The sequence below is a fragment of the Gallinula chloropus genome, assembly GCF_964237585.1.
Source record: "Gallinula chloropus genome assembly, chromosome: 1".
NCBI classification, from domain to species: Eukaryota; Metazoa; Chordata; class Aves; order Gruiformes; family Rallidae; genus Gallinula; species Gallinula chloropus.
Window position 1 is genome coordinate 64,560,618 of NC_140085.1, and position 27,230 is coordinate 64,587,847.

General features: G+C 41.2%; 1 protein-coding gene across 4 annotated transcripts in view; it reads right to left on the reverse strand.

Annotated features, from left to right (window-relative positions):
* Positions 1-19,544, reverse strand: part of DNM1L (dynamin 1 like) — a gene marked incomplete at its 5' end in the record, with an annotated part of 38,445 nt that extends 18,901 nt beyond the window's left edge. For 2 of the 4 annotated variants that reach the window (XM_084279269.1, XM_084279267.1), the window contains 4 exons: positions 1,014-1,060; positions 2,213-2,251; positions 8,114-8,261; positions 19,443-19,544. In XM_084279269.1, the coding sequence (XP_084135395.1) occupies positions 1,014-1,060; positions 2,213-2,251; positions 8,114-8,261; positions 19,443-19,544 (336 nt within the window). The remainder of the gene's footprint in view (positions 1-1,013; positions 1,061-2,212; positions 2,252-8,113; positions 8,262-19,442) is intronic. The other 2 variants (XM_084279270.1, XM_084279268.1) reach the window with 1 other exon arrangement.
* Between the last annotated feature and the right edge of the window lie 7,686 nt (positions 19,545-27,230).

Consider the following 27,230-nt stretch of genomic DNA (forward strand, 5'->3'; position numbering starts at 1 on the left):
GTCTCTCGTGCTATCACTGCCCATCACTGAGAAGAGCCTGGTTCCGTCCTCCTGACTCTCGACCTTTGCATATTTATAAATATTAATAAGATCACCCCTCAGTCTTAACAGCCATTATCAGTGCTAAAAATGAAAGAAGTTGGAATCTTGGTACTTTGTTAATACTATGAAATAGCAGTTGTTAGCATTTATTATCCCACTGATGTCAGAAAAAGTATAAAATAGGGTTCACCTAAAGAGAATTTAACTTAACTCCATTTCCAATATAGCTGCTGCAATCCTTTGAAGTGAAACAACACATAGCCTGAATCTATTCTCATCTCAAAGGGGACAAAGAAAAAGAACAGAGTTTAAGTTCAGAATTTTTCCACTCTTGTCACTTCTATCCTCCTTCCACCAATCCAAAGTAAGTTAGTACACTGCTACCCTGGCACAAGTTCCTCTCTAGATTTCCTTCAACTTCTAGTACTGCCTAGAAGATTAGTTTAAACTAATAAACATAATTCATCTACCACCAACAAAAAAATACTTTCTTCAAGCCTGAATTAATCTTTGACTCTCTTACTGAACTCCTAGGTCATCTTAGTTTCTGCTTCTTGCCCTCCGATGAGGACTGGGGTCTTCCTTCTTTTTCAGGGCTTTCTAGTATATCTCTGAAGCAGCCTATTCATCAGTGAACTGAAATGATTTGTGATTATATACTTCTTTGTCTTTACAATATCCATTCTAGTTTCAACATAAAAGAAAAATCAACAAATTAACACAAAAAGAATGAAGATAAGTAACTCAGCAGAATCAATGATCAACAGACTGCTGTTAAACTTTGTCTTGAGTTTAGAAAGAATGTTTGAGAGCTTTTTGCTTGTAAAAAGTGAAACAGAAAATCCTCAATACAGTGGCATACAGCATAGCAGGTAGAACATTCTCCTTTTTGGGAAAGTCAAGGTAAAAGATACAGAATTAAATACATATATATGACAGCACATTTATGAACTCCATCAGAGTGATCATACCTTATTTTTGGTGTGAAGAAATTTACCCCACTCTTCAGCATCTATCTCTGAAAACAAAGAATTGATACATGAGAAAGAGGAAGCAGATGTTTCAGTGCCGTTTTTCTGAAAGCCCACATGTTGAAAATTACAATTTATTTTTTAAGTAGCAAAAGAAAAATTAGTCTGCTTTCTAACTGTTAGATGTTCAACAGCTCAGTACAAATACATTTATGATCTTGTTTATTTAAACACTGCACCTCATTAGTCTTTTTAATTTGTGTCTCTTACACAAGGTCCACCTTCTTAATTGTGACCAAGCCAATCAGCTATCCTACCATTTTTCAGAAATGGTCTAATCTATTAAATATCAGCTTGCAACAGAAAACAAAATAATTATTAGCAACAGCATAACAGAACCTGAAGAAATACCAGCTCTCAGCATCTTTCCTTTTCCCATGCAAGCGAGATCAAATTACAGCTGAAAGAAAAAGTTAGAAAAACCTGTAGAACCAAAACCAAGCAATGGAGTCTTAGGAGAACATGTCTCTTCCCAAATCTGCCAAGGACCAAACATGTAATGCTTGTCAGTCACCACTAATGTCCAGAATTACTTGGGGGCTTTTCAAGAGCAGCCCCAGAAAGAGCAAAGGAGGTTTAGTCAATTCCTGCTCTCATAGTACAGGCAGCAGTCTGAGTCATGAGATGAGATACTCACACTCACACAACTAGGTTACCAAGTATTACTCAGAAGGTCCATTTCAAATTGGGTTTCTGGTCACTTCCCATCTGATCCCCCATACAGCAATCTGCTCTATCAATCAGAGTAGTCTACAAGAAATCTGGCTGTTTGGCAGACACGCTGCTTACCTACAATCAAGTCATCTTTCAGAACATTTTTTTCCACTCAAGGTGTATTTCAACACATTGATCATTAGGTATTTTTAAGAGGGATTTGGGAATTAAAAGTGCAGGAAATTCTATGAAGCAGTAGCAGCACAGAATAAAGAAAAAAAAAAATCTCATTTTAATGCAACAAGATCAGAAAACTGAAAAATCAACCAGATCACAAGACTCTGCAAAATAATCAATCAACACAGTAGCCAAAGTGTAAAAGAAAAAGTGTAATCAACAATAAAGTGGCATGAAATGTACGTGATTTAGTGTATATAAGCATGCACTTTATGTGTAGGGAGAAAAAGCAAGTGGATAAAGGCAACCTTTAGAAAGGTGTCTTGGATTTTTCCATGTAGCAGGGTCTGCAGTTAAAGAGAAACAGCATTGAATGATGTTTAAAATTTTCAATCATATTTAATATAGCATTTTATTAACTTTCAGCACGAGACTGCATTACAAAGATCACAAATACATGCAGACAGATGTGCATGCTACTCTACTATTGATGAGAATGTGTAACATTAACAATACACACAGAAATAAGACCTTAGCTAAACACTGATACATGATGCATATTAGTCAGATATTCTACATGATAAAAGTTTAGTTGATAATTAATTATTGCTGTTTATCTAATTTCAACAGTTCACAATTTTTTTAACTGAAGAGAACACCATTAGGTTCCACAAAGCTTTACTACTTTGGTGAAATATGTTTCTCATCATTTATGGCACAAAGGAGAAAGAGCAAAGAAACATTTTTAATGTCACTGGAAGTTATATTACTGTATGGGAAAAGAAATTGAGGTTTTGTTATCAATCTTTCTAGTGCTCAATAAAAAAACCAACCTAGTAGCAGCAGTCCTAAGACAGATTTAAGAGGAAACAACACTGGGAAATCCTTTTTATTGAAGGGTTGCTAAGTTCACAACTCTGCATTTTTGTGGTGCCAGTAAAGCACCATGAAGTACCAGAATCAAACCAAACTGGTGAGGACATCTTTAGCACGTGCCTGTTGAGCACAAAATGCAAGCAGTACAGCAACAATCAACCCATCAGTTTGGAAAGCCTAGTACAGCTGGGGAGTTATTTTAATGTCTTGTTCAAGTGGGTAAGTCAAAGGTTTATCTTCACTGGAAATATGCTGATTTAGAAGGACTGGATCGACTAAGGAAACATTTTAGAAACCAAATTGCTTTTATTCTTACTGTTCTGCAGACACATGAGCTATGAAGAAACCACTGTTAGGAGGCAGCTTTTGTTTGTCTTGGTAAATAGACAAAATTACATACCAGTCTTCAAAATAAGTGCAAAATGAAAGGACTTATTAATTCCAGGTTATTAAATAGGTTTAGTTTATTTACAGGTCAGAGGAAATAAAGCAAAATGCACACACAGGAAGAAATTACAGTATCTTCAAAATTGTATTGCTCATCCCCTTTTAAATATTGAATTAGGAAAGAGAGGCAGAAAGCCAGGAACAAAAAGATACAGCAAGATACTACCACCATTACATTTGAAAGATACAGACCACTCTCCTGTTAGATCCCTCCTAGGAAGATAATGTCCTCCTAGGGCACACTCTTTTAGTCTTAAATTACCGGTTTTGTGGTGGCATAGAAATTTGCAGCTAGGTACTAGCCTTAGCTCTATGTATGAAGAAGTGTTTTGTTTTTGTATTATCTATAAACTTATAAAAAAACATATTAAAAAGGATACATTCTAGTCAGAGGCAGTGCATTTTAACTTGTTACCATCTGAGGATTAAAGGGGACTGAAAAAAATGTAAGCTTTAACAATTCACAAGTTCTCTTTGCTATATACATAACACAAGAAAAGATTGAAGCCATGATAAATGGCTCAGTCTTAACCTCACCTTTGGTGCATGTAAAAACAGAAGGAAAAAAGTTAAGGAATAAATACAGTCTTCTGAGGCGTAGAGAAAAATAATCTCATCTGGTCCAAGCATAAGCTTTTATACATTTCAACTCATTTCAGACAGCAGAGAAACTCCTGCTCTACTCTTCTGGGGAAGTCTGTACTGACACCCCTCTAATATTACAGGAAAAAAAATATCCCAGTAGCTCTAACATACAAGAAGTTTTTCAGAAAGGAGGAACAATACACATTACTCAAAATGCAAAGAAGCTCAAGGCAGGAAGAAAATATTTTAATCAGCCTACATTCAGAAACTCAGTGGTCTGGTTTACATGTAGAACATTTTCTATAGTCAATAATTTTGCTGGTAAATCAGCCTTCCCCTGGTTATGTTACTCTCTGGAAGATTTTTGGGCAAAACTTTCAGGTAAATTGATCACCTGATTACATTCAAGTTTTCATGCACAAGTGACATTTCAGTAATTATAAAATTAATTATTACAGATTGTAAGAAATCATTAAAACAGCAGCTATTAAGAACAAACAGATCCTGCCTTTCAAAAAACACCTCATGAACAAAGCAACAGACTGTTTGCTTTAGTTGCTTTTATTATCTTAGAATGATACCTGAACACTTTAATTAATATACTGGAAAACTAGATACAATTATGGTATTTTTATCAGGGCTGCCCTCCACCAAATTGTCACTTGTTACCTCCTATACTGCACTGCTCCTTTAAGAAGCCCACATACAGTACAATACTAACCTACTTAAATTATTCTTGTATCTCTTCTCCCTTCCTAAAGCAGTAGTAACATTCTTCATGCACAACAGGAATGTTCTTAGAATCATAGAATCACCTGGGTTGGAAGAGACTCTTTATAAAGATCATTGAGTCCAACCATAGCCTCACCCTGACTAGTCCATCTCTAAATCATGTCCTTAAGCACTTCATCTACCTGCCTTTTAAATACCTTCAGGGATGGTGGCTCCACCACCTCCCTGGGCAGCCTGTTCCAATGCCTGACAACCCTTTCAGTAAAGAAATTCTTCCTGATATCAAACCTAAATCTCCCCTGGTGCAATTTTAAGCCATTTCCTCTCGTCCTGTCACTTGTCACCTGAGAGAAGAGACCAACCCCAACATCTCTGCCTTGCAGGTGGTTGTAAAGAGTGATAAGGTCTCCCCTCAGCCTCAAGACTAAAAACCCCCAGCTCTCTCAGTTGCTCCTCACAGGACTTGTGCTCCAGACCCTTCACCAGCTTCATCACCCTTCTCTGGATGTGCTCCAGCATCTCAACATCTTTCTTGTAGTGAGTGGCCCAAAACTGAACACAGTACTCAAGGTGCAGCCTCACCAGAGCTGAGTAGAATGGAACTATCACTTCCCTGCTCCTGCTGGTTACACTATTCCTGATGCAGGCCAGGATGTTGTTGGCCACCAGGGTAGGCTGCTGGCTCACGTTCAGCTGACTGTCAACTAACACCCCCAGGTCCTTCTCCTCCAGGGAGCTCTCCAGCCACTCTGCCCCAAGCCTGTAACATTGCCTGGGGTGATTGTGACTAAAGTGTAGGACCTGGTACTTGGCCTTATTGAACCCCATAAAACTGGGGGTCTGCCCATAAACATTTACTAATTGACCATTCACTTGTTCCCTCCTTTTTCCTAACAAATGGGTAAGACACCAGAACAGTTCTGAGCTACAAAGCCAATGTAATAATCCACGTGAACGCTGCTTCTCGTGCAGTGTGGCACCACCGCCTCAAACCCGCCATATGTGCTGAATCACCAGAGGCTAACAATAAACAGCAGAAGCACAATGAGAACGTTTCCTTCACACATCTCCCTAGAATATATGTATCAGTCTGGAATGTCACGAAAACGCAGCCCTCCTTCACATTTAGTGGAAAATTCCTCTCTCTGGTATTTTCTGGCTATCTTGATTTATTACAGTGACCAAGCGTACAAGGGTATCACATGGCTCATCAGTGACTTTGAGGAACAGCAGAGATGATCTTTCATGTTGCATGCTAGAAAAACAGAACTTGGGCTGCAGTTCTTTCTCAACAATCTTTCTCAAGAATCAAATAAAAATAAAATAATAATAAAACACCAGCCAAGCAGATGCCCTAAATTGACATTCTTGAGAAGATGTTCAAATTTAAATATGGGAGAGACCCCGTTTTCCCCTTCATAATCATAAAAATGCAGCAGTTGTCCATATTTAAACAAACACCACAGCAACCTAAAGTGTTTGTGTTAAAAAAGGGAAGTTTTTAGATGCAAACACTCAGAGCTAAAATTTAAGCCTATAAAAAGAGTGCTAAGTCTGTGGTTCTTAAGTGGATACATCCAATTTGTAAGGAATAAGGTCACAATCTAGCAAAAATCCTCTCCTGTAAGACTACAGATAGATTTTCCACTGGGAGATCCCAAACACATATTCAAACCTACCTCAACATCCACCTCATAACAAACAAAAACATAACCTGTAATAGTATAGTGGCTTATTACAATGTCAGACAGCATAGCCAGCATACAAGGTTGCTATCTATTTTCTTTCCAAGCTACCTGATTCCATCTTCTCAGATGCCACACCACAATCTGTACATAGGCTAAACCAGATCAGCAACAAAACCATTTAGTCAACGATTTGTCTGAATTTTGGAGGGAGAAGATAGCCATTTCACATGCAACTGGTAAGACATCAAGGTTTGCCTGTTCTTACTAAAAAAGCCCACATATCTCTCAAAAGAACATAAAAAAAGATTGTAACACATACATCTTGCATATTGGTTTTCCTCACAAAATATCTAACTGGGCCCTATAAATACTAATTTTGCCCAAAATCCTTGTGCAATAGTAGTATCCCATGTGACATTTAAAATCTGAATCCCCAGATCAAATGCAACATACACCTGAACAGTTCTGCCTTGACTCAGAATACTCTAATTACAAAACCATCTTTTATACCTGTAAAGTTGCACAGTAGAACAAAATCGTATTTTATCCTTCAACTCAGAATTACACCATTCTAAAGTACTAGAAACTACACACTGCACGTTGCAAATAATGCAAAACCACATTTGAAGAGATCAAATGTGTCTTTTCTAAGAGGTTGGGTAGAGACTTGCTGAATTGTCCATCCTTCAAGATTTTTAGGACCCAATTGGCCAAAGCCCTGAGCAATCTGGTCTTTTGTTCACAGCCATCCCTCTTTTGAGGAGGAGGTTGGACTACAGACCTCCTGAGACCATTTGCAACTGGAATTGGCCTACAATCTCTCACAATGCAGCACATCCTGGATTGCACACTAAAATTAAAACTGTTATGAACCCAAACTGTGTTTTCTGCTTGCAGCAATAACGAAAGTTTGAGCTTTAAACCTTTTCAATTGCACTGTTCTTCAGAAACCAAAGGCTATAAATATCACATAAAAACCAATACTCCCAAGAACTTTGGATACCTTGGCTTGCTACTGCTAGAAATAGATTTAAAAAAAATTTAAACACAATGAGCATTAACTATTTTAATCCTGAGTTTATCACACCAGCAAAAGGCTGTGCGGTTTTTAACTGCCTATGTCAAAACCCTATAATTTCTCTTACAATTGGAAGGCAGATATGCCTCTGCTCCTCTTTCACAAGAAAAAGAGCACTAGTTATTATAAAATGGACATTTAAACTCCCAAGGGACAACTGAGATTACTTTCTTGATTCTGCTGAAGGATAACACAGAAACACTACAGAAGACACAAAACGTCGAACTGCACAACTTCAGAACATTTAAGCTGTTGTCCCTGATGTGCTTGGCATCTCTTAGTGCAGCCCAGTACGGTAGCATCTGCAAGCTACAGAACGTGCCCATTAATTCTATTTGCATCTACCACAAATTTTTTTTCATTTCTCCTTCTGCTCTGTTCAGAACTTATTTCCTAACCTCCTTCTAAAAAGTCACATGCTCATCCTCTCAAGGGAAAACCTTATTTGTACAGCAAAAGGGGAGGGGAAGAAAAACACACACAAGAAAATCATGTTTTTATACTCTAGACAATTATTATTGTAAAGGGAAATGTTTTCTTTGGCTTGCTTTTCTCAAAAGTGTTTCCTAAAAACAAACAGGGAGACTTAAAACATTAAAGATATTTTGAATATCCGAAGGATTTTGACGTCATGACATTTGCTAAATGGACAGAACACGTGACAACAGCTGTGCTTTCTTCCAAATAAATGTTAAAAAGCACACTTAAATTCTAAGTTTACAACTGATTTTTCAGTCAAGTGAACAAGAAAGATTAAAAGTCTCTTCCCTGCTAAACAAACCTTGCTCTTGGATCACACTCACCATTTTCATCGCCAGCTGTTTTCCGACCATCCTCCGGGGAAACATGCACCAGCTGCAGGATTAGGGGTCTCCGGGTGACAACTCCAGTACCTCTTGGGAGTAGATCCCTCCCAACAAGACTTTCCAACACAGAACTCTTTCCACTGCTCTGAAAATTGGAATACAGCCACGTTATTTTCTTAAACAGAAAAATGATGTAGCATTTTCGTTTTAGCTTGCTTTTGTCACTCCTGCCAAACGTGCTTTTACTCTGCCCTTGGCTATACAGTGCCCAAAGGAGCACCCCACAGACTCACTGCCTCTAGCATAGTGCTATCACACCACACAGGCACTAAAGGACCCAGGTCTGCTATAAACCAGTAGCTGCCTAAACCTGCTTGGGATACTTAAAAGCCATGAGAATAGATGAGTTTTCAATCTCTTAAGCCTAAATTAAACACGTAACACATTTCAGAAAAAAATAACATTTCCTACCCCAAATATGAATCTAACCAAAACAATTTTTTTTGGAAGACAAAAAATTATTTTTCTTTATAATGCTCAGAAGGGTATTTTATGTCTTTTATTATGTCATTCACTAACACCATGCAGAAACACTTCACTCTGTAGACTAAGGAATTTAACCTTCTCTTAGTATTAATATGGGCTGGCCATGTTAATATTAACAGGAACATCATAGAAACCCATATTAACTATGTAGGCTTGAGTACATTAAGCTACTACAGTCTTATATTCCTTCCAGTTTGCTTTTTTCTATAGTGTATCATTAGCTTCCTAAGTGCAGACTTTGTCTTGTATTTTAAATATAGAAACAAGCATTTTCTACTGTCTCCTACCCTGTGTGTATATATATATTTGTAAGTAATTACAACTGAATTGATTGCAAACATCTGTCTATGTAATAACAAACTACAAGAAGTTGTGAAAGACTCGAAGGCTGTGAAATTACAAATTCATTTGGAGAGTTTACACTTAAACTGTTCTTCTGTAGTACTTCTACATAAAATGCAGAATTGAGCGACACACTCAGCTCTGAACATGTGGGTTTTAAGAGTGATTCAAGATTACTACCATGTTAACACTAACAATAAACAATAGACCCACACAGGTCAACATAATACTTTGAAAGTCTGACTGCTAAAATTTTGTATTCTTAACAGAACTGTATTAAAACTCTTACAGTTTTCTGCAGCTGAAACATCAACATGGGCATGAAAAAATGACTCTGACAATCACTGCCGTCAGCTAGGAAATGTTTCTACGTTAATGCTACTACCAAACAATTCTGTTAAAAAAACTCAACACAAACCAAGAAAGCAGATGCTTCTGACAGCTAGGATGTGCCTTACTGCTGTACAACCTCAATTCAGCTTACCAGCTCTGAAGGCAACATTTGAGACTTCAAGTAAATCATGAAATGAGTACATAACCTAGCATAACATGAAATAAAAGTGGTGTTGAGCATCTGTTAAGTATCATACACTTAGTGACATCTTAGCTGACTTTTCTAAAAAAGTGTATCAGCAAGCAACACAGCACTATCAGCTCATGTCTACTAGTGCCATAAGGCAAGACAAGAACATATTACATGAGAGAATTAGAACCTATTAAGACAAGACTTGGGTGCAGAAGCACTAAATAAATACTAAAATACAAGGCCAAACCACTAGAAAGTTTGAACAATGACAACAAATGAAAGCTTCCTTTTCTTCTAACATTTTACTGTATTAACTGTTCTTTATGGAACAAAACTAAATCATTTCATAAATAATGTCTTTTGTCTCAATAGGTGCACAACAAACCAGTGCAGATCATGTATATTTTTCAAAGAAAATTTACATCGAATTGGACAGCAGTGAGATCAACTGTCAAGAAAGATTTTTTTTTTGTTTCAAAAGATGCCCCCACGAAGTAATTAATTTTCTTTAACTAACATTCTCCAATCAACTTTGGTAAGATTGCAGTGCTCAAAGTCTCTCTTTGCTCTCATAAGCTCCTTGCATGGAAGGCAACCAAAGACTGACTAACTGAAGAACAATCTGGCCAACACACGAACTAGTTCTGAGTCCTCCCTGACAGAGCTCCATTTTAGCATACTTCTGAACAATGACTAATATTACAGAATGTGAAAAAAACATACATTCCAGAATGACAAACAACAAACCACTTCTTAACAAGTTGCATAATTTAAAAAAAGTGAAACAGCTGCTCAAAAAGGGAAGATGTGATAAAGGATCGTCAGCACATTGAAAAAAAATCCCCCAAAACCCCACCACCCCAAACTCACCAGGTTTTCATTTATTAAAAACACTTCAAACACCTCTTGAGCAAGAATTTTATCAGATGGATAGAAAGATCACTCAGTGTCAAAGGGTTGGAGGTGAGACTTAGATGAAGTGACTTCTACTGAATGTATAGTCTAGGTAGAGAAGGGATAGTAAGAAATAGCTGAAGTCCCTTACTAAGAACCTCATGAAGACAGAAAATCCATGGGATAAATTGCTGCATACTACTGCTCGTAGTTTGATCTTTCCAAGAGTGTTATTGCAGAAAGCTGTGATGGGCACACACCAAACTACATATGAACTAAAACACTGTCTCACACCACTCCCACAGCTATTTTTGGATGGAGAAAGAACAATCTGGATCCTTTGCAAATGTAAAGTCATACATTAGATGAGATACTACAGTACTCCACACATCAGGAAATTTGTTTCAAATTGCATTATGTTCCTGTATTAAAGCAATCTGTTCTTGGAACATAATACAGTATCTAATGACCCACTCCTTAATTTGGGCTCCATCCACGTCCATTAGCAAGAACCATCTGAGATCACGGCAAGGAAAGCAGTAAACACAATGCTGATCTTTTTCTGCCTGTGGGGGAGAGTGAAGGATACAAGGTGTGTTCAGAATACAAATTCAATTCAGCCAGCCCCTTCATACAACAGATGTAGATGGAGACTAATACTGATGACCAAAGGTACCACAGAATTTTTAGGAATAAGTCTGCAGCATCATCATGCTTGTCACAATTTTAAGCACTGACTGAAACACACATGCTCATTTCATGGTGAGCCTAGAAAAAGCATTAACAAATTCTAACATTATGTGGCAGAGCAGTCAGGTTTTCCTCTGGACCCATATCTGATCCTAATCTGAAATATCTGTGAATTGTGCTATCTAGAGAAACTTTATACAGATTGCTCAGGAAAAAAAAAGGGAATGCTTTGCTGTCTGTTGCTTCTTTAAACAAACTTCCATTGCTGAGTGCTTAACACTCTGCCGTTAACCATCATCAGTCTCACAGATAAGCACCAGAGTTTGATGGATGGTAAAACCATTTTTCCTAGAACTGAGATAAGAAGATGCACCCAAGGACTTAAATATACACACTAACAGCATATATGATATGAATCTTAACAGCTTTCTCACGGACTACTTAAGAGTTATATTTTCATCATCAACATCATCTTCAGGTTAATCTAAACCAATTGAGGATAAAGGGCAGAATAGCAGGGGAATGATTGTGTAATTATTCTTACTAATTAAAAATACGATACCTGTAAGATCTGTGTTCCACTCCAAAGAGCCAGCATCTCTACTGTCCTAATGATCTTGCTTTGGCCTCCCTAGCCTTCAACTCTTCTTTACTTGTCCCTGCGTATTTCAAATGTGTGCACTTTTAAAGTATCAAAAGGCCACTACTCCCATCCACTACAGTCATTAACTCTTAAGAGAAAATTTTGTTTACAGCCTGCTGTATTACTAACCACACTTTCCAGAGCTCAGAAGCAGACAGCAGCGTATGACTTCGTAATTGTCCAGCTTTATTAAGAGCAAGAGATGTTATTTTTGCAAATGTTTCAGGGTTGCTGACAAGCCAAATGGAGGAGATTGTGTATTGAAAGTTTTGAAGTAACGCTACAAACAGCCACTCACATTCATCCCAAGCATTTCACAGAATCACAGACTGGAAGCGGATGGAAAGAACCTCACAGGAGATCATCTATCCAACTGCCTCTGGTAAAGCAGGATCACCTGCAGCAGGCTCCACAGAATCATGTCCCGGTGGGTTTTGAATGCCTTCAGAGAAGGAGTCTCCACAACCTCTCTGGGCAGCCTGCCCCAGTAAAGTTATTCCTTGTGTAAACATTTACTTCACTGTCTTATTTTTTTTACAAGTCCTCATTATTCTGAAATCCAAGATTTAGAAGACTTGTGCAGGATGTCCAACAGCATGCACAGATGCCTTTGCCATCTTCTGAAGAGAAGCCTGAACAATTCCACTATTATTAGTTATCCTCTACTCTGAGGCCCATTTATGGTACAAGGGCCTAGAAGAACCTGCTGTTGAAAACCAAGGCAAAGAAAGCACCTTTCCATATTCACTGTTACTAAATCAACTGTCACAGCAGCAAGCCTGTGTTTCCCTCATTTCTCTCTCTTCTTCTTTAACTGCTGATGCAGCTCTTGTTATCCTTGATGTCCCTTACCAGTTTCACTTGATCCCACCAATTAGCTCGGTAAATAAGTAAAGCCTGCTCTTATTCTTAGGTAGGCCATCCAGCAAGAAGGCAATAAACACAAAGACTTATCTGAAGCCCCGCTGATTCACAAGAACCATGAGAGCTTTTATAGCCATTTGCTCAGTCTGTCTACTGTCGCATATTTCAAGTATTATTAAAGTTACAATAATACAAGTTACAATATACAAGTATAAAGTTACAGCTGCAACAGATTTCAAACTATCTTGTAAGAGTCTGCTGCCTTCTTTCTGTCTATAATTGTTTTGTGGAGCCAATGTAAAATAAATCATCTGCGGAAAAAACCTTTATAAGGAAACATGTCCAGTAAACTACTGGGGAACTTCCAACTGGAAAACTTACTGAAAAGGGTGTAAACTTTGTTAATTTATTTTGATAGGACAAATTGGCAACTTTATTATTATCTGATCAAACAGGAAAAAAAAAGCAAACAACTCCTTCAATACAATACAGATTTACTGCAGGAAAGCACAAGAAAATAAGAAGCCAACGATGCCAGTATTCCCTATGACTTCTTCAGTGGCACAACAACAACAAACATCTCAGAATGGTAGCAAGGACCTGCGAAGCAGGAGAGATTTTTCAGTAAGACATCTTAGTTCCTGAAGAAATGTCTTAAGAAAAGCCGTGCATCTACTTTGACACCTGAAGCAGAATGGTGGCAATTTTGCAGTTTCTGTCATATAATTGTAAAAGTCCTGCTGGCTACATCATGCTCTTAACAAAACATAGAAATATATTTCTCTAAATGTAACTCTATTATCAGGGAATACGAGATAATGAATTTTTGCTTGGGTCTCACCCATAGGTAGGTGCTCTGGAAATAAGTTATTTGCAGTAGCTATCCTGGAAGATTTTGGCATGATATAACTGAAACAACATTATTTTATTCCTTGTCTTGCAAACAAGAATTATTCTGAAATAAAAGGTCAAACAAACATGCAATTTCAGATAGTTCCACAAGGAAACTGCTTTGGTTGGAATAGCTATTGTGGCAGGATTTTCCTATGTGAGGTAGTGCCACCCCAAGCGAGGCTGGTTCTAAGCAGCCAACAAATTTAGAAGTGTATTTACTAATCAGAAGAGAATTCTGAAGTTACAAACAGTCCTGATGAATTATCGCAAGACATACTTTGAAACAAAATTGTACTTTCAGAAAGATGCAGAAGATGTAACAGGCTGATCCCAACTCAAGCAGCAGTGAAGTCAACATAATACTCTGCTGGCAGTTATAAAATACTTTTCTCTGTGACAGATCTTGTCCAGACTACAAGACTGTTGTTCCTGCAGGCCATTCCCCATTCCTTGGAACAGAGAGCTTTCCTGAATCAGTCAAGAAGAAACTGGAAGCCACAAGAACTCCCTCCACAAAAGACAGTAGTACAAGTAGTAAGGAAAATCGGAATTTGCATAGCTCTGTCAAAATTCTTTGTGAATCCTGCATTTACACCGTATCTAAATGTAGATATGTAAAACACACAGCAAGTAGATAAAAGATTTGCAGATGTATTCTTTCTCTATCATCAATTCCCAAAGTCCTCCAATCACTCACTCAAGAAGAAATTACCTCATATAACCGGAAATGACGAGTACAGAACTTCTCTAGTTAGACCATGGAACTGCGGCATTTGAAGATCCGCACTGCAAAGCCGTATCGCCTGACCTTACCTAGTAAGGCTTATACTATATTACTTTTTCAATTAAATGATCAAAACAAAGCAAATTTGCATCTTCAAATTAAAAAGGTTGTAAACAACATAGATTTATTTTATTTTTTTAAGAGAAACCCAGTCGCCTTCCTGGTTATTACATGAACGAGCTGCACAGCTATTTTCTCTCCAGATACACCAGGGCTTTCTGCTCTAACACTCTTCTCCCCTTAACTTTCCCAAAACTATGTTTCATTTGCATTGTCCCCTGTGGATAAGATACCATCCTTTCTAATTGAAAGGCAGGTTTTCAGAGGAAGACAGTTACCAATCACAAGATGGACAGGACCCTGGCAGCAAGCACACGCCAGGAGCAGCAGGGGGTGTGTGTGTGTGTATACACCACTTCATTTACATCCTCCAACAACTGCATATTCTCTCCACTCTTCCAAAATAACTGGGCATTTGCAAATAATCAAAGACACTTAATACTAATTTCATATTAAAATCTGTAGAGATTAAAGGCAGGATGAGGAGATCAGAGTTATCAGACCTATAGTTTTATTTTAATTCATATACAGGCTGCACAGACATGATGAAAACGCCATCCTTCCAATCACAGTTAAGTACAGCTTTTCAGAAACTGAGAGGGTCTGTCAGAGAAAAAAACAGCCCAACCCCAAATGTTGTTTGCATTATATAACTTTAGCAGCAAAATTTATACTATGTCTGGTAAATGTAAATAGCTAATTAACGTCAGTCTCATTTCGCTGCTGGTCTGAAACAGACACCAGACATCAGGGCAATGATCTGACAGGAGGAAGGGATAGCAAAAAGGATACAGTACATGTCAGGTATCAAAACAAACAAACAAAAAAGCCCCAACAAACCAAGAAGATTGCAAAACATCTGGGAGAAAAGACAAGCTCTCCCCACTCAGCACAGCCAGTACTGAGGCTATGCTCTAGTTACATCCCCTTTATAAACACGCAGATGGAAATGTCATTTTCCATCTGCTTGAAATCCCAGGAAATATCCCTGGACCAAAAAGAAAACCTAGGGAGGAATACATTCCTGACCTGTGCCTGGTATGAGGTTTTCCTGGTTGCTTGGTACAAGCTGGAGTTCCCCTACCCTAAAATTGGTTTTTCGCCAACATAATGTAGGATACATTAAATAAACAGAAGTGGCTTAAATTTATGTTCCCCTGTCCTGCTCCAGCAGGGAAAAGGCACAGAAGCTCTGTAGAGCATTTGAAATTTAAGACTATGACAGTCTCTCTCAAACCAGATGCTTTGATACAGCATCCACTGGATTCCCCTCCTCACCCTAGTAGCCAGGCTCGTAACTTTAACTTTCCATTGCTGTCAACTTCTCAACAGGCAAATTATCACTGTTTGGCCTACCACAATGTACAGTTATGCATTTTCAAATGCTCAGGCTACCTGTTACCTCAGATCAAGAAAACTTCCTCCTTGGCTAAAAATAAACAAAAAAGAATGGGTTTGGTGTTGAAATACCAAACATGATATATATTTCAAGCAGAAAACAGAATTTAAAAAATGAGTAACTCATCTAATGAGCCAGTCACAGAGGATAAGGAAACAGCTCTTGTGGATGGAAACATCCAATAGAACAGCGGAACAGTCCACGGTATACACTGCACATCACCCCATTTTAAGTCTCAAAATGCCACTGACTGAAGACTGGGCAAAAATAGAAATGTACACCTGAAAGCTCATCTAAAAAAAAATATCACACTGTGAATTACACTAGTCGTTTGAACCCTTTCCCTGTGATGTCTCTAGTAGAGTCAACACTACTGAGTGCAAATAAAGCCCACAACTTGTTTTTATCAAGTCAGCTACAAAGCTGACACTAAAGTTTGTAGGCCCATGACTTCTAAAAACCCAAAACAGATTCCAAGAATTCATGACCTGGAATAAAAAAAAAAAAAAGGCAATTAATTTTTAACATATCTCTAGGCAGAGACTTGGTTTTATTTTGTGGGGGCTTTTTATTATTTTATTTTTAGAATTTATTCTAAAGCTCATACCCACTTTCACAGTGTGGGCATTTCATTTTGTGATAGCATCTACATGCCCATAACATACAAAAGGCTGTAACTAACCAAGATTTTCTTACCCTTGCCTCCTTTTATTATTGTTTGAATATGTTTGGTTAAAGCACTTCCACACCACCTTGTTATCCCTTACAAGTACAGATCACAAAGCATTTGCACAGAACACATCAGAAAGTCTGGTATCGCAGTATTATGGAACAAATATTGTTCATAGAGCATTCCTAGTCTGGCTATTTTATTTTTTTTCCCCAAGATTTGGTAATACAGTTCTAAAAATGGAAATGAAATATTGAATTGGGGGCGTGGGGGGTGTAGACAGAACACCTATCTGGGAACAGAAAAAACACTGATATAGTGATGAAAAGCTGGCAGTCTGTAGGTGTCCTCCAAGTTCTATCAGCAGCAGAGTCTTCAATTTTCTTAATAGGCACTGTACCAAGACACAGAAATAACTTAACATGGTATTTATATGGAGAATGAGAAGGAATTCTCACATGACTGAGTCACAGGAACACCCCTAGAAGTGTGAGAAGCTATCTAAATGTGTAAAGTTTACTGAGAAATAATTTGTTATTAGTACCAAAATCCATCTAGAAAGAGGAAAAATTAAGATACCTGAATTGCTCAGAACACAAGGAGAATAGGAAATGAATCCTGAAACAACACAGGGGCAAGGGGAACATGGGAAGCAAAAAGTCAAAGCTAAACTGAAGATTATAAACAGATTCTAATTATATATATTCTAGAAAGGCAGAATTAACATGATTCACAGAAGCAGAAATAAATGAGTTGAAGGCAACACAAGCACAACACAATAAAAGGGTGGATAAGAGATAAATGAAGACAGGTGAGAAAAATAAACAGTAAAAAGGACTTAAAGATTTTTTTCTTGTTGAAAGACCATTTAAGAAAAGCAACAGGCAAACTGGAAGTGAAAAAGTCTAAATCAAGTAACTGAGTTACAGAAATCTTAACTGGCAGCATCTGTTTCCTACAAAGAAAAAAAGAGGTGCAAAATTCAAAACTGTGAATACTACTCAAAGAAATAAGAAGACTGCTTATGCCATCAAGACTACAGACAAAACAACTGCATAAACAAACATGAAGGCCACATAACACTTAACCAATTATATCAAGAAACAAGATTGTTTCAAGGCAGGTTTAAAAAGCAAAGAAACAAACAAAAAAAACCCAACCACATGGACTCAAGCTACCAGCAGCAAAACTACCAGCTGTAAGGCCATATTTGTGTAATTTCCAGGAATCTGCTCCACAATAAACTAATTTCAAATTAATAAAACAATAAAATTTTATTTAAGGATATTTTAAGACTAATTACATAAAATAGCCATCCAATTACCATGTCAGTAAATAAAACTATTTTCTTCCAACAACCCTAACTAAAAACAAACCCAAAACCCCAACATTCACCTGGCCAGACATTTTTGCTTTACATTCTCCAAGAGCCTGCCAGAGCACTTTGCTTTGGCATGGTAAGAAATATTATATTGATTCAAGGGTTGTTGTGAGTACACTGAATACAGCACTGAATGGATGTTAATACTGATGGGTAGACTACTGCACTCAAACGCATGTCTATACTGTCTTAACACTCAGCATCTACTGTACACACATGAACATTTAACTAGGAGGAAATTGTTTAAAGGGAGGATAACTAAAAAACCCACTTCAATGCATTTCGTGAAGTGAAAAGGAAAAAATGCTTTATTAATTTAACATAGAAAAACGCCACACCTCACCTCTGCCTCGCACTTTATTGTGGAACTGAATTAAAGCTAAAGCAAGCAAACAAAAAACCAGTTTGCTTGTATGACTTTTAATGTAAAGAACATTAAATGTCTTCATAAAGTGATGGACTCTTGTCAACTACAAAAATAGCAAGTGCCTGATACAAGTTGGCAGCGCAAAGTCTCTCCCACCCAATTCAGGTATTTTAGATCTGTTTCATACAATGGCTGACACAAAGTCAATGAAACTATCTGGTAAAGCAGACTGACAGACAGCTGCCTCACAAACACTTCAACACTGCAGTTGGCTTTAAGTAAACCTATTCCCTGCTTCAGCAGTGTGCAAGCTTTAAACATGCAGCTCGTGAGTTTCAAGTCATACAATGAAATCCCTGACTGCAGAGTAGATGGTATTACTGCCTTCGGTATGCGTGCTACTGACAAGAAACGTCAACTATTCAATGCACGTGTTGCATTCCACAGGAAGAAAACACCTATTAGCTTCAAGTTCTACTTATGTTTAATCCTTCATTTTCGTTTCCCTTATGACTGCTACAGTTCTGGTCAGCACATGCCCTGCTGCCAGAACTTTTGAACTGAGCTATCTTCGGGCCCAGCAGCAGCATTATCGGGCCGAGACACAGACGTAGCTGCTACTGCCAACAAAGGCTTCGCCTCTCACCTTCGTTCCCCAGCAGCAGCTAAGACAAAGAGGTCCAAACGCCGTAAGGGCTCGCTGCAAGGGAGAGCGACCCGCCCTGCACGGCGCCGTTCCGCTACCACATCCCTTCCGCTGAGCCCCCGCCCCAAGGCGGCTGTCAGAGAAGGGAAGCCACCGACTAGCCACGGCCGCCGGGCTGAAGCACAGGGTCGGCAACGGGCCCCGCGGGCGGGCGGGGCCACCCACGCCCCCGGGGTAGGAACCGGCGAGGAGCCGCGGAAAGAAGGGGCAAACCCTCCCGGCAGCCCTCGAGAGCTCCTCGGGCGTTCAAACCGCTACCGGGAAGGGCGGAAGGGCGGTGCAAGGGGGGCACTCCCACTGCAAATGGTGGGGGGGGGGGGCGGAGGACCCCGGGCCGGGAAGGGTGTGGGTGACACACGCGGGCGTCCCGTCCGACCCGGCCTCCCTGAGCCACCCGCGTCCCCCCGTGCCCTTGGCGGAGGCGACGGCGGGTCAGCAGCACCGGAGGCGCGATGCACGCTTCGACTTTGCCCTCAGGGCGGTAAAGGCCCGCACCACCCGCCTACCCACCCCGACCCGGCCTGCTCCGCCTCGCCTCGCCTCGCCTCGCCTCGCCTCACCTGCGTGCCCACCACCACGATCTGCGGCAGCTGGATAATGTCGGCCCCCACCGTGTTGAACACATCCTGCAGCTTGTTAATGACGGGGATCAGCGCCTCCATAGCGGCGGGGGAGGGCGAGGGCCGGGAAAGGCGCCGGCGATGAATGGGGCGCGACGGGCAACGGCTCCCGTCAGCCGCCCCCTCCGCCTGCCGCCATTGGCGCCAGCCCCCGCGCACGGCGCGGCCCCCAGCAGGCTGTGCGCGCGCACCGGGCGCAGCGCCGCCACCGCCGCCAGGCACGGCGGGAGTTGTAGTGCCGCCGGAAGCTCCGGGTAGGCCGGGCGGGTGGGCGCCACCTCCGCCGGCGGCCGTTGGGGTTGCGACCCGGCGCCTGACGCCTCCTCCTCCTCCTCCCTCACCCCCTCCCCTGCCCGGGGGCCGAAGGCGTGTCGAGATCGGGCGGCGCAGCAGCCGCAGTGCTGCGTTGCGAGCCGTGTGCCCGTTTGGTTCTGTCCTTCGGTGCGGGGAAGCTGGTCTCCTCCGGGGCAGCGGCCCGCCCAGCGAGTTGAGGCACCGCGGGCAGCCCGTGAGGGAGAGCCGGGCCTCACCGCTGCCCGGGGTGGATGTTGGGAGTAGTTACCAGCGAACAGCGTGGAGCGGCGGCTTTTATTCAAGGCTGCGTGTTCTGCAGGCCCTCGAAAAGCGTGAAACGGGCAGACGTGTGTGCCCCACTGCCCTCACTCCTGCTTCGCTGGGGGCGGTGTCCCCGCTGCCCCCATACCTCAAGGAATCACAGAATCACAAGGTTGGAAAAGACCTTTAAGATCACTGAGTCCAACCGTTCCTGTCCTGTGCTAAACCATATCCCTAAGTACCTCATCTACCCTTTTTTTTAAACACATCCAGGGATGGTGACTCACCCAGCTCCCTGGGCAGCCTGTTCCACATCCCAACAACTCTTTCAGTTAAGAATTTTTTCCTAGCATCTAATCTGACCCTGCCCTGGCACAGCTCAGTGCCACTTCCCCTTGTCCTATCTCCTGTCACCTGGCTGAAGAGACCATAGTCCCAACTCTCCACAACCTCCCTTCGGGTAGTTGTAGGTCTCCTCTCAGCCTCCTCTTCTCCAGGCTAAAGAACCCCAGCGCCCTCAGCTGCTCCTCATAAGATTTGCCCTCCAGCCCCTTCACCAGCCTCATTGCCCTTCTCTGGATTCACTCGAGGACCTCAATGTCCTTCTTACGGTGAGGAGCCCAGAACTGGACACAGCACTTGAGGTGCAGCCTCCCCAGTGCCGAGTACAGGGGCATGATCACCTCCCTAGACCTACTGGCCACACTGTTTTTGATAAAAGCCAGGATGCCATTGGCCTGCCTGGCCAACCTGAACATGCTGCTGGCTCATATTCAGTCAACTGTCAACCAACACCCCCAGGTCTTTCTCTGCCTGACAGCTCTCCAGCCAGTCTCCCCCAAGCCTGAAGCGCTGCTTGGGGTTGTTATGTCCCATGTGCAGAACCCTACACTTGGCGTTATTAAACCTAATCCCACTGGTCTCAGCCCATCGGTCCAGTCTGACCAATGCTGAAAGGTGCTGAATGGCAGTGCTATACCCTGTCAGCACCTGACACCACTGGGCCAACAGAGCTGGAGCAGAAACCTGCTGGGAGCCAGGAGGAAAGCATTGCTGGGAGGTCTCTTTGAGAGGAGAAACCTGGGGAAGATCAGGTCCCACAAACTGCGGCGCAGAGAATGTTCTCCCACTTAGTTTTGTGTATCAAGATTTATAATGGGCGGATTTAAAGCTGCTGTATTTATTCTCTTTGGATTTGTTTTTTAGGGATAGTTTTGTTTTCATTGTGAGCTAATCTCAGTCTGGAATTTTCTAACCTGTTTGCATAATAGTAGATTTGGATGAGGTGTCTGGCGGTGTTTGGGAAGTGGGAAACTGTGTGAGATCTAATACTCACCTGCATTATACAAAAAGATAAAATGAAACCAGAGGATGACTTGTCATGCAAGATCACAACAAATAAGCTCTCTGATCTTTAGATGTCTTTCCCTTGAGTGCATTTTCTCAAAGATAAATTATGAATATGTTAGCACTGAATTGAATTCTGGTTTTGTCCTTTCTTATAAACCAACAGATTAAAAAGACTCCTGAAAATTTCAAGTTCTGGCTTGCATCAGAATTTTTATTTTTATTCTGTACATATTAGTCTTTTCTAGTTTTCATGTTGAAGGAAAGAACACACAAAGGAAATGCATTCTTATCTCTGTATCTTTACAACAAAGTTTCTCCTCTTAACCAGGAAATTTCACATTGCTTGCCAGAGGTCTAATATTTTGCAATAAAAGCATAAAAATGGCTAAGCAAATCGAAACACTCAAAATTTAGTGTATTCCACATAGAGCAAAACAGTTAACGTGTACAGCTTTGTGAAGAAGGTTCTGAATGACCTGTTGGTCACAGACACAAAGGCATGGTTTTCCAGCAGTTTCACCCATTAGTTTTAAGTCTGCTGGAGCAGATTGCTCTCAAAAGGTCATTAATTCCTCTGATTAATACCTCCCTGATGCACCAGGGCAGGTTCACATTAGACATTAGGATAAAGATCTTTACTGAAAGGGTTATCTGGCATTGGAACAGGCTGCCCAGGGAGGTGGTTGAGTCACCAGCCCTGTATGTATTTAAAAGACAGGTAGATGAGGTGCTTAGGGATATGGTTTAGTAGGGGACAGGTTTGGTTGGACTTGATGATCTCAAAGGTCTTTTCAAACCTCATGATTCTGTGATTCTATGATTTCATAATACCAGAATGCTGTTTGACATAGAGTCACAGAATCACAGACTGGTTTGGGTTGGAAGGGACCTCAAAGACCATCTAGTTTCAACCCCCTGCCATGGGCAGGGACACCCTCCACCAGCTCATGTTGCCCAAAGCCCTGTCTAACCTGGCCTTGGACACTGCCAGGGATGGTGCTTCCACAACCTCTCTGGGCAACCTGTGCCAGTGCCTCACCACCCTCCGAGTAAAGAATTTCTTCCTAATGTCTAACCTGAACCTGTCCTCTTTCAGCTTGAAGCCATTGCCCCTTGTCCTGTCACTGAACTCCCTGGTGAACAGTCCCTCTCCCACTTTCCTATAGGACCCCTTTAAGTATTGGATCAGATAAAACACTTTCAAGAGATCTGTGCTTTGTGCCCTCAACCTTAAACAACGTGACTACCTGCAAAGCATGGTCCCAGCAGACGAAACAGCCCCCAGCCAGTTCCAGCTAACAAAGCTATTTACAAATCACAGGTCAGTACCGTGCACCTCAGTAGCTCTGCTCTAACATCATGGATGAGGCATCTCAGTTATGTTTGTGCACAAAGCAAACTGGAAGTTTGGAATTAGTGCATTGAAGGGAAGTAACGCCTTGGACATCAGCCTCTCTGGCTTCCAGGGCAACAGTGAGTGCTTCTCTTGTATGCTTGACACAGAAAATACAGTTTGACATTCCCTCTCTAGCATGGATCCTCATCTCCTCTCCTTCTTTCAGTCCCTAAAAGGAGAAAAAAACCCCAAGAAGGCATCTCAGTTGCATGGGAATAGGAGCTGCCAGCAGCTAAACTGGATGACACCAGCTTATTATTCATGTGAATCTCTTTTCTCCCACCACTTGCGTTTTGCCATAGGACCTCGTGGACACCCCTGTGGAATAGACCAAGTGCAACCTGCTTTATTTTTTAATTTAGACCGGAGTCGGGACATGACAGGATGGATGTAGAACTGGAAACGGGGCAGAGAGGGACAACAAGGATGATGAAAGGTGTGGAACAGCTTCCGTATCAACAACAACAAAGCTGTGAGTCTTCACTCTGGAAAAGAAATAGTGAGGGGTAGGGTGGAGGTCTCTGTAATCATTGGTTGAAGAGCATCGGTTTTGTTTACTCTCCCTGCCACTCCAAGTATTTCGGGAGCATCTAGTTAAGCTAGGAGGAGGTGGGTCAGAACCAAAGAAAGACAGTAGCCCCTCAAGGTTGGGATGTTGAGCACCTTGCCAAAAGGATGTTGCAGACAGTAAAAGTTTAAATGGATTCAGATGGTGTTTGGCCAAGTTTAAAAAAGAGAAATGCATTATGTATGAATAAATAGCTCTGCAGGAATCAGACCTAGCTCTGGGTGTTTCTGAGCTGACAAGGGTTGGAAGCTGGGTGAGTATCATGCAGAAGCACTGTGTGTGCTTGCCCTTTTGTCTGACCCAGTATGGCTTTTCTTAGGATTTTATCAGTGTAACATTTCAAAAAGCACACGGAGAAAATATAAGTTGTTGAACTGAGTTGAGATAACCTCGCCTGCCCAGCAGAGATGTTGAAAAGCCTGTCAAGAGCTGGGCACCCAAATGGAGAAGCGCAGCACAGATGGAGGAAGTGAATGGGTGAAGGAAAGCAAGAAAGTACTAGAGAAGATTAAAAACACATCAGAACACGAAGTTGAACATGTTGTACATTTCTGGCTAAGGGAGAGCTGGAAACGCCTCTGCTCTAAAGTATCATGTCCTGCACTATCTTACAAAATCCACCCCTTACCTCAGCCTAGTTGAGGATTGTGCCAAAGCAAGACACATTTGATCAAGCAATGGTCACCTGTAACTTTACCTCTAACTTTACATGGCTGACTTATATTGTACTGAACAAGAAACTCAAAGATCTGATAAAAGGCAGTAGTAGTCAGACTGGTTATTTACTGAAAGCTAATTGGCATGAGGAAACAGTAACTGCCACTCTGGATCTGACCTGATGTCTTCAGAATCTCATCTCTCAGACCATCCAGCATCAGCCCTCTGTGGAAAATATGAAAATGCAGTAATAAGATCTTCTGATTCCAAAATTCTGTATTAAACAATTTCGATATTGTAAGATCTGAAATAGTTCAGTATTTCTTCTGTTTTATGGTACTGAAAATGAGGTTGCTTTATTTACCATGTAATAGTTTTTGTCCCATCACACTAAATTGTTGGCTCCAATGACATGCTGTGGCAGTAAATTTCATGATCTAATTATGCATAGTGCAAACCATCAATTTCATGTTAGAGTTTTGTTTAATTTGTCATCGACATAGTTTAACCTGGCTGGCAGCTAAAACAGCCGTTCTCTCAACTCACCCCCCTCCCAGTGGGACTGGGGAGAGAAATGAAATTAAAAAAAAAGAGTAAAACTCATAGGTTGAGATAAATAACATCTAGAAAGGAAGATGATAGTTAGAAAGGAAGATGATGATGATAATATTGTAATAATCACTATCAAGTGATTAACAGCATCATTTCTCACCACCCAGAACTGACGCTTAACTAGTTCCTGAGTTGCCCCACATCCCAGCTAACCCCCAGTTATATACTGAGCATGTTGTCATGTGATATGGTATATTGCTTTGGCCGGTTTGGGTCAGCTGTCTTGGCTGTGCCCCCTCCCAGCTTCTTGGGTGCACCCCACCTTCTTGTTGGCAGGGCAGTAAGAGAGGCTGAAAAGTCCTTGACAACGACAGAAAGTATCAGTGTGTTATCAGCATCTCATCCTAAATCCACTACCTCAGCTGCTAGAAAGAAAATTAACTCTATCCCTGCCAAAACCAGGACAACCCTCCCTGCCAGAAGACAACACAAATGTGTTGAAATCTAGTAAGCCTCCTTGGCTTTATGTTTGAAGTCAGGAGAACAAAATTTCCAGTCTTCTCCGTGATATGAATTTCTTTATAGTTTTGCATCACTGTCTGCTTCCATTTTTGCTCATACAGCTGGATTCTCTTTACATTGACATACAGACAGCATCAGACAAGTCATTTGCCAATTAATTAATCTATACCAGACAAGGAGACCACAAACTGGCACCTCATTAAAGCATATTTCCTCACCATCATACTATTCTAGAGATTTTTGGGGGGTTTGTTGGGTTGTTGGGGTTTTTTTTCCCCCCAGAAGAAACAGAAATCAGAGGTTTACAAATCCATAGTCCAGGGATTTTGCTGACTTGGCAAAGTGAGCTTTCCTACACACTTCAGCTGTCTGTAAAAAGGTCACGACGCTGACAGGGATCCTTGAGTTAGGTGTTGCCTGTGCTGAGACCCAGTCTCTGGCAAAACACAATAATCCCGGGGCAAGGATGCAGCTTTCCCAGACAATATGACAAACTAAACAACTGAGAGTTCCTTATACTCCCTCACTCTACCCACAAGGAAATGATCTGAATTCGTTGACTATTTGGATTGTCACACCACCTCTCATAAAACGCGCTTGTGGAACCGAAAGCAGGTTTTAAGTTAAGGAAGAGGAAGGGCACAGAGTGTAAGAGCTGCAAGGCCAACTCAGCAGCTGAAGTTCATCGATCAGTCACAAAGTCCGAGCACTCTGGACGGCGTTTGTAAAGACATTGGTGTTTCTGACTGGGCCAACAGAGGTCAAGGCTTTGGCTGGAGATGAAAATAATCTCTGTATCATTCTGTATTGCTGTACAACAGCACACTCCAACCGGGCAGTCAATCTTCTTGCTATAACAACTGTAACAGTTGCTTCAGTGAATTATTTTCACCACTCCAGTGGCAACCGGTCAGTTCCCAGTTGAGCTGCTCGTTTCCTCTCCGGTGAAGGTGCGGTGCCGAGTTCGTCTGCTGAGCGCTGATCGGTGACATGAAGTACGAGTGCAGAGTACTCAGTCGGTAACCTTACGTCAAGCAGCCTCACGAGCTTGGAAAGTCACTTCAAATGTGGAAACACCCACCGGGGGGAATTTCTTGCAGAGTCTTAAAGCAGCACCAGTTGACAACCAATACACCTGAAAGAAAGTATTGATTCAGAGGATCAATAGTTAAACGCCACTAGAGCAATCTAGTGTAGCTCAGCAAATGTCCAGGCCTGGAACTGAAGTGTAGTCAAAGTAAGGAGGCAGCCTTGAGATGTATCCACGATGTAGAAGATGACAGGAACAGCCTGCATGCATAAGAGGGACTTGATTGTCTTTGTGAAGTATCCATCTAATTAGACCCACTTCTGCAGTTTGGAGTCCAGACAACTCAGCATACCTAAGGTGAAGAGCACACTGCGAGGAAGACTACGAGCCTTCCTCCAGAAGACCCCCAAAGACCACCACTGGATGACAGCACGCCTGCGCCAGAGGGAGGAGACTTACATTAATGAATTCTTGGAACTGCTTTGAATAACCCAACCTTTTCTCAGGTCTCTTCTGTATCTGCATGATTTTGTGTAATAAATATCCAAACTCTTGTTGAAACGGTGTGTGAGTTGGGAGGCGCCAGCCCCCTTGCACCCAGCACTGCAGTAAACATACCTGCTTTATAAGTCTCCCTGAGCTGTGAAGTTAGTTTCCATGAGTCAGCATGACATAACTGATGCTTGCATAAGGAATGGTTTGCAGTCTGATTTTAAGTTGAAGAGCTTTTACTTCAAAGGACCATGATTTTTGGAATAAAGGCAATAAGCTGTCTGCTATCAAAAAAGTAACTTTTTTATTGGAAAACAAAATACATGCTTAGTTAACATTCAGCTGAGGTAATATAACTACAAAGAAAAAGAAAAAAACAAAACCTTACCCCAACCAGGGAAGTAGGAGGCAGCAAAGAGCAAACTTGCTGGAACTCAGGAGTAATTGAGTTTGCATCTTCTACGTCTCAATATAGTATTTTAAAGAAGGCTCCCCCCTCTGGTCTTTAAAATAGCGTGCCAAGAGGAGCATTTCTTATTTTTATAATACATGTTTTCTTGTGCATGCTGATTTTTATGACTGACACAATTTTATGTTTAAACTGGA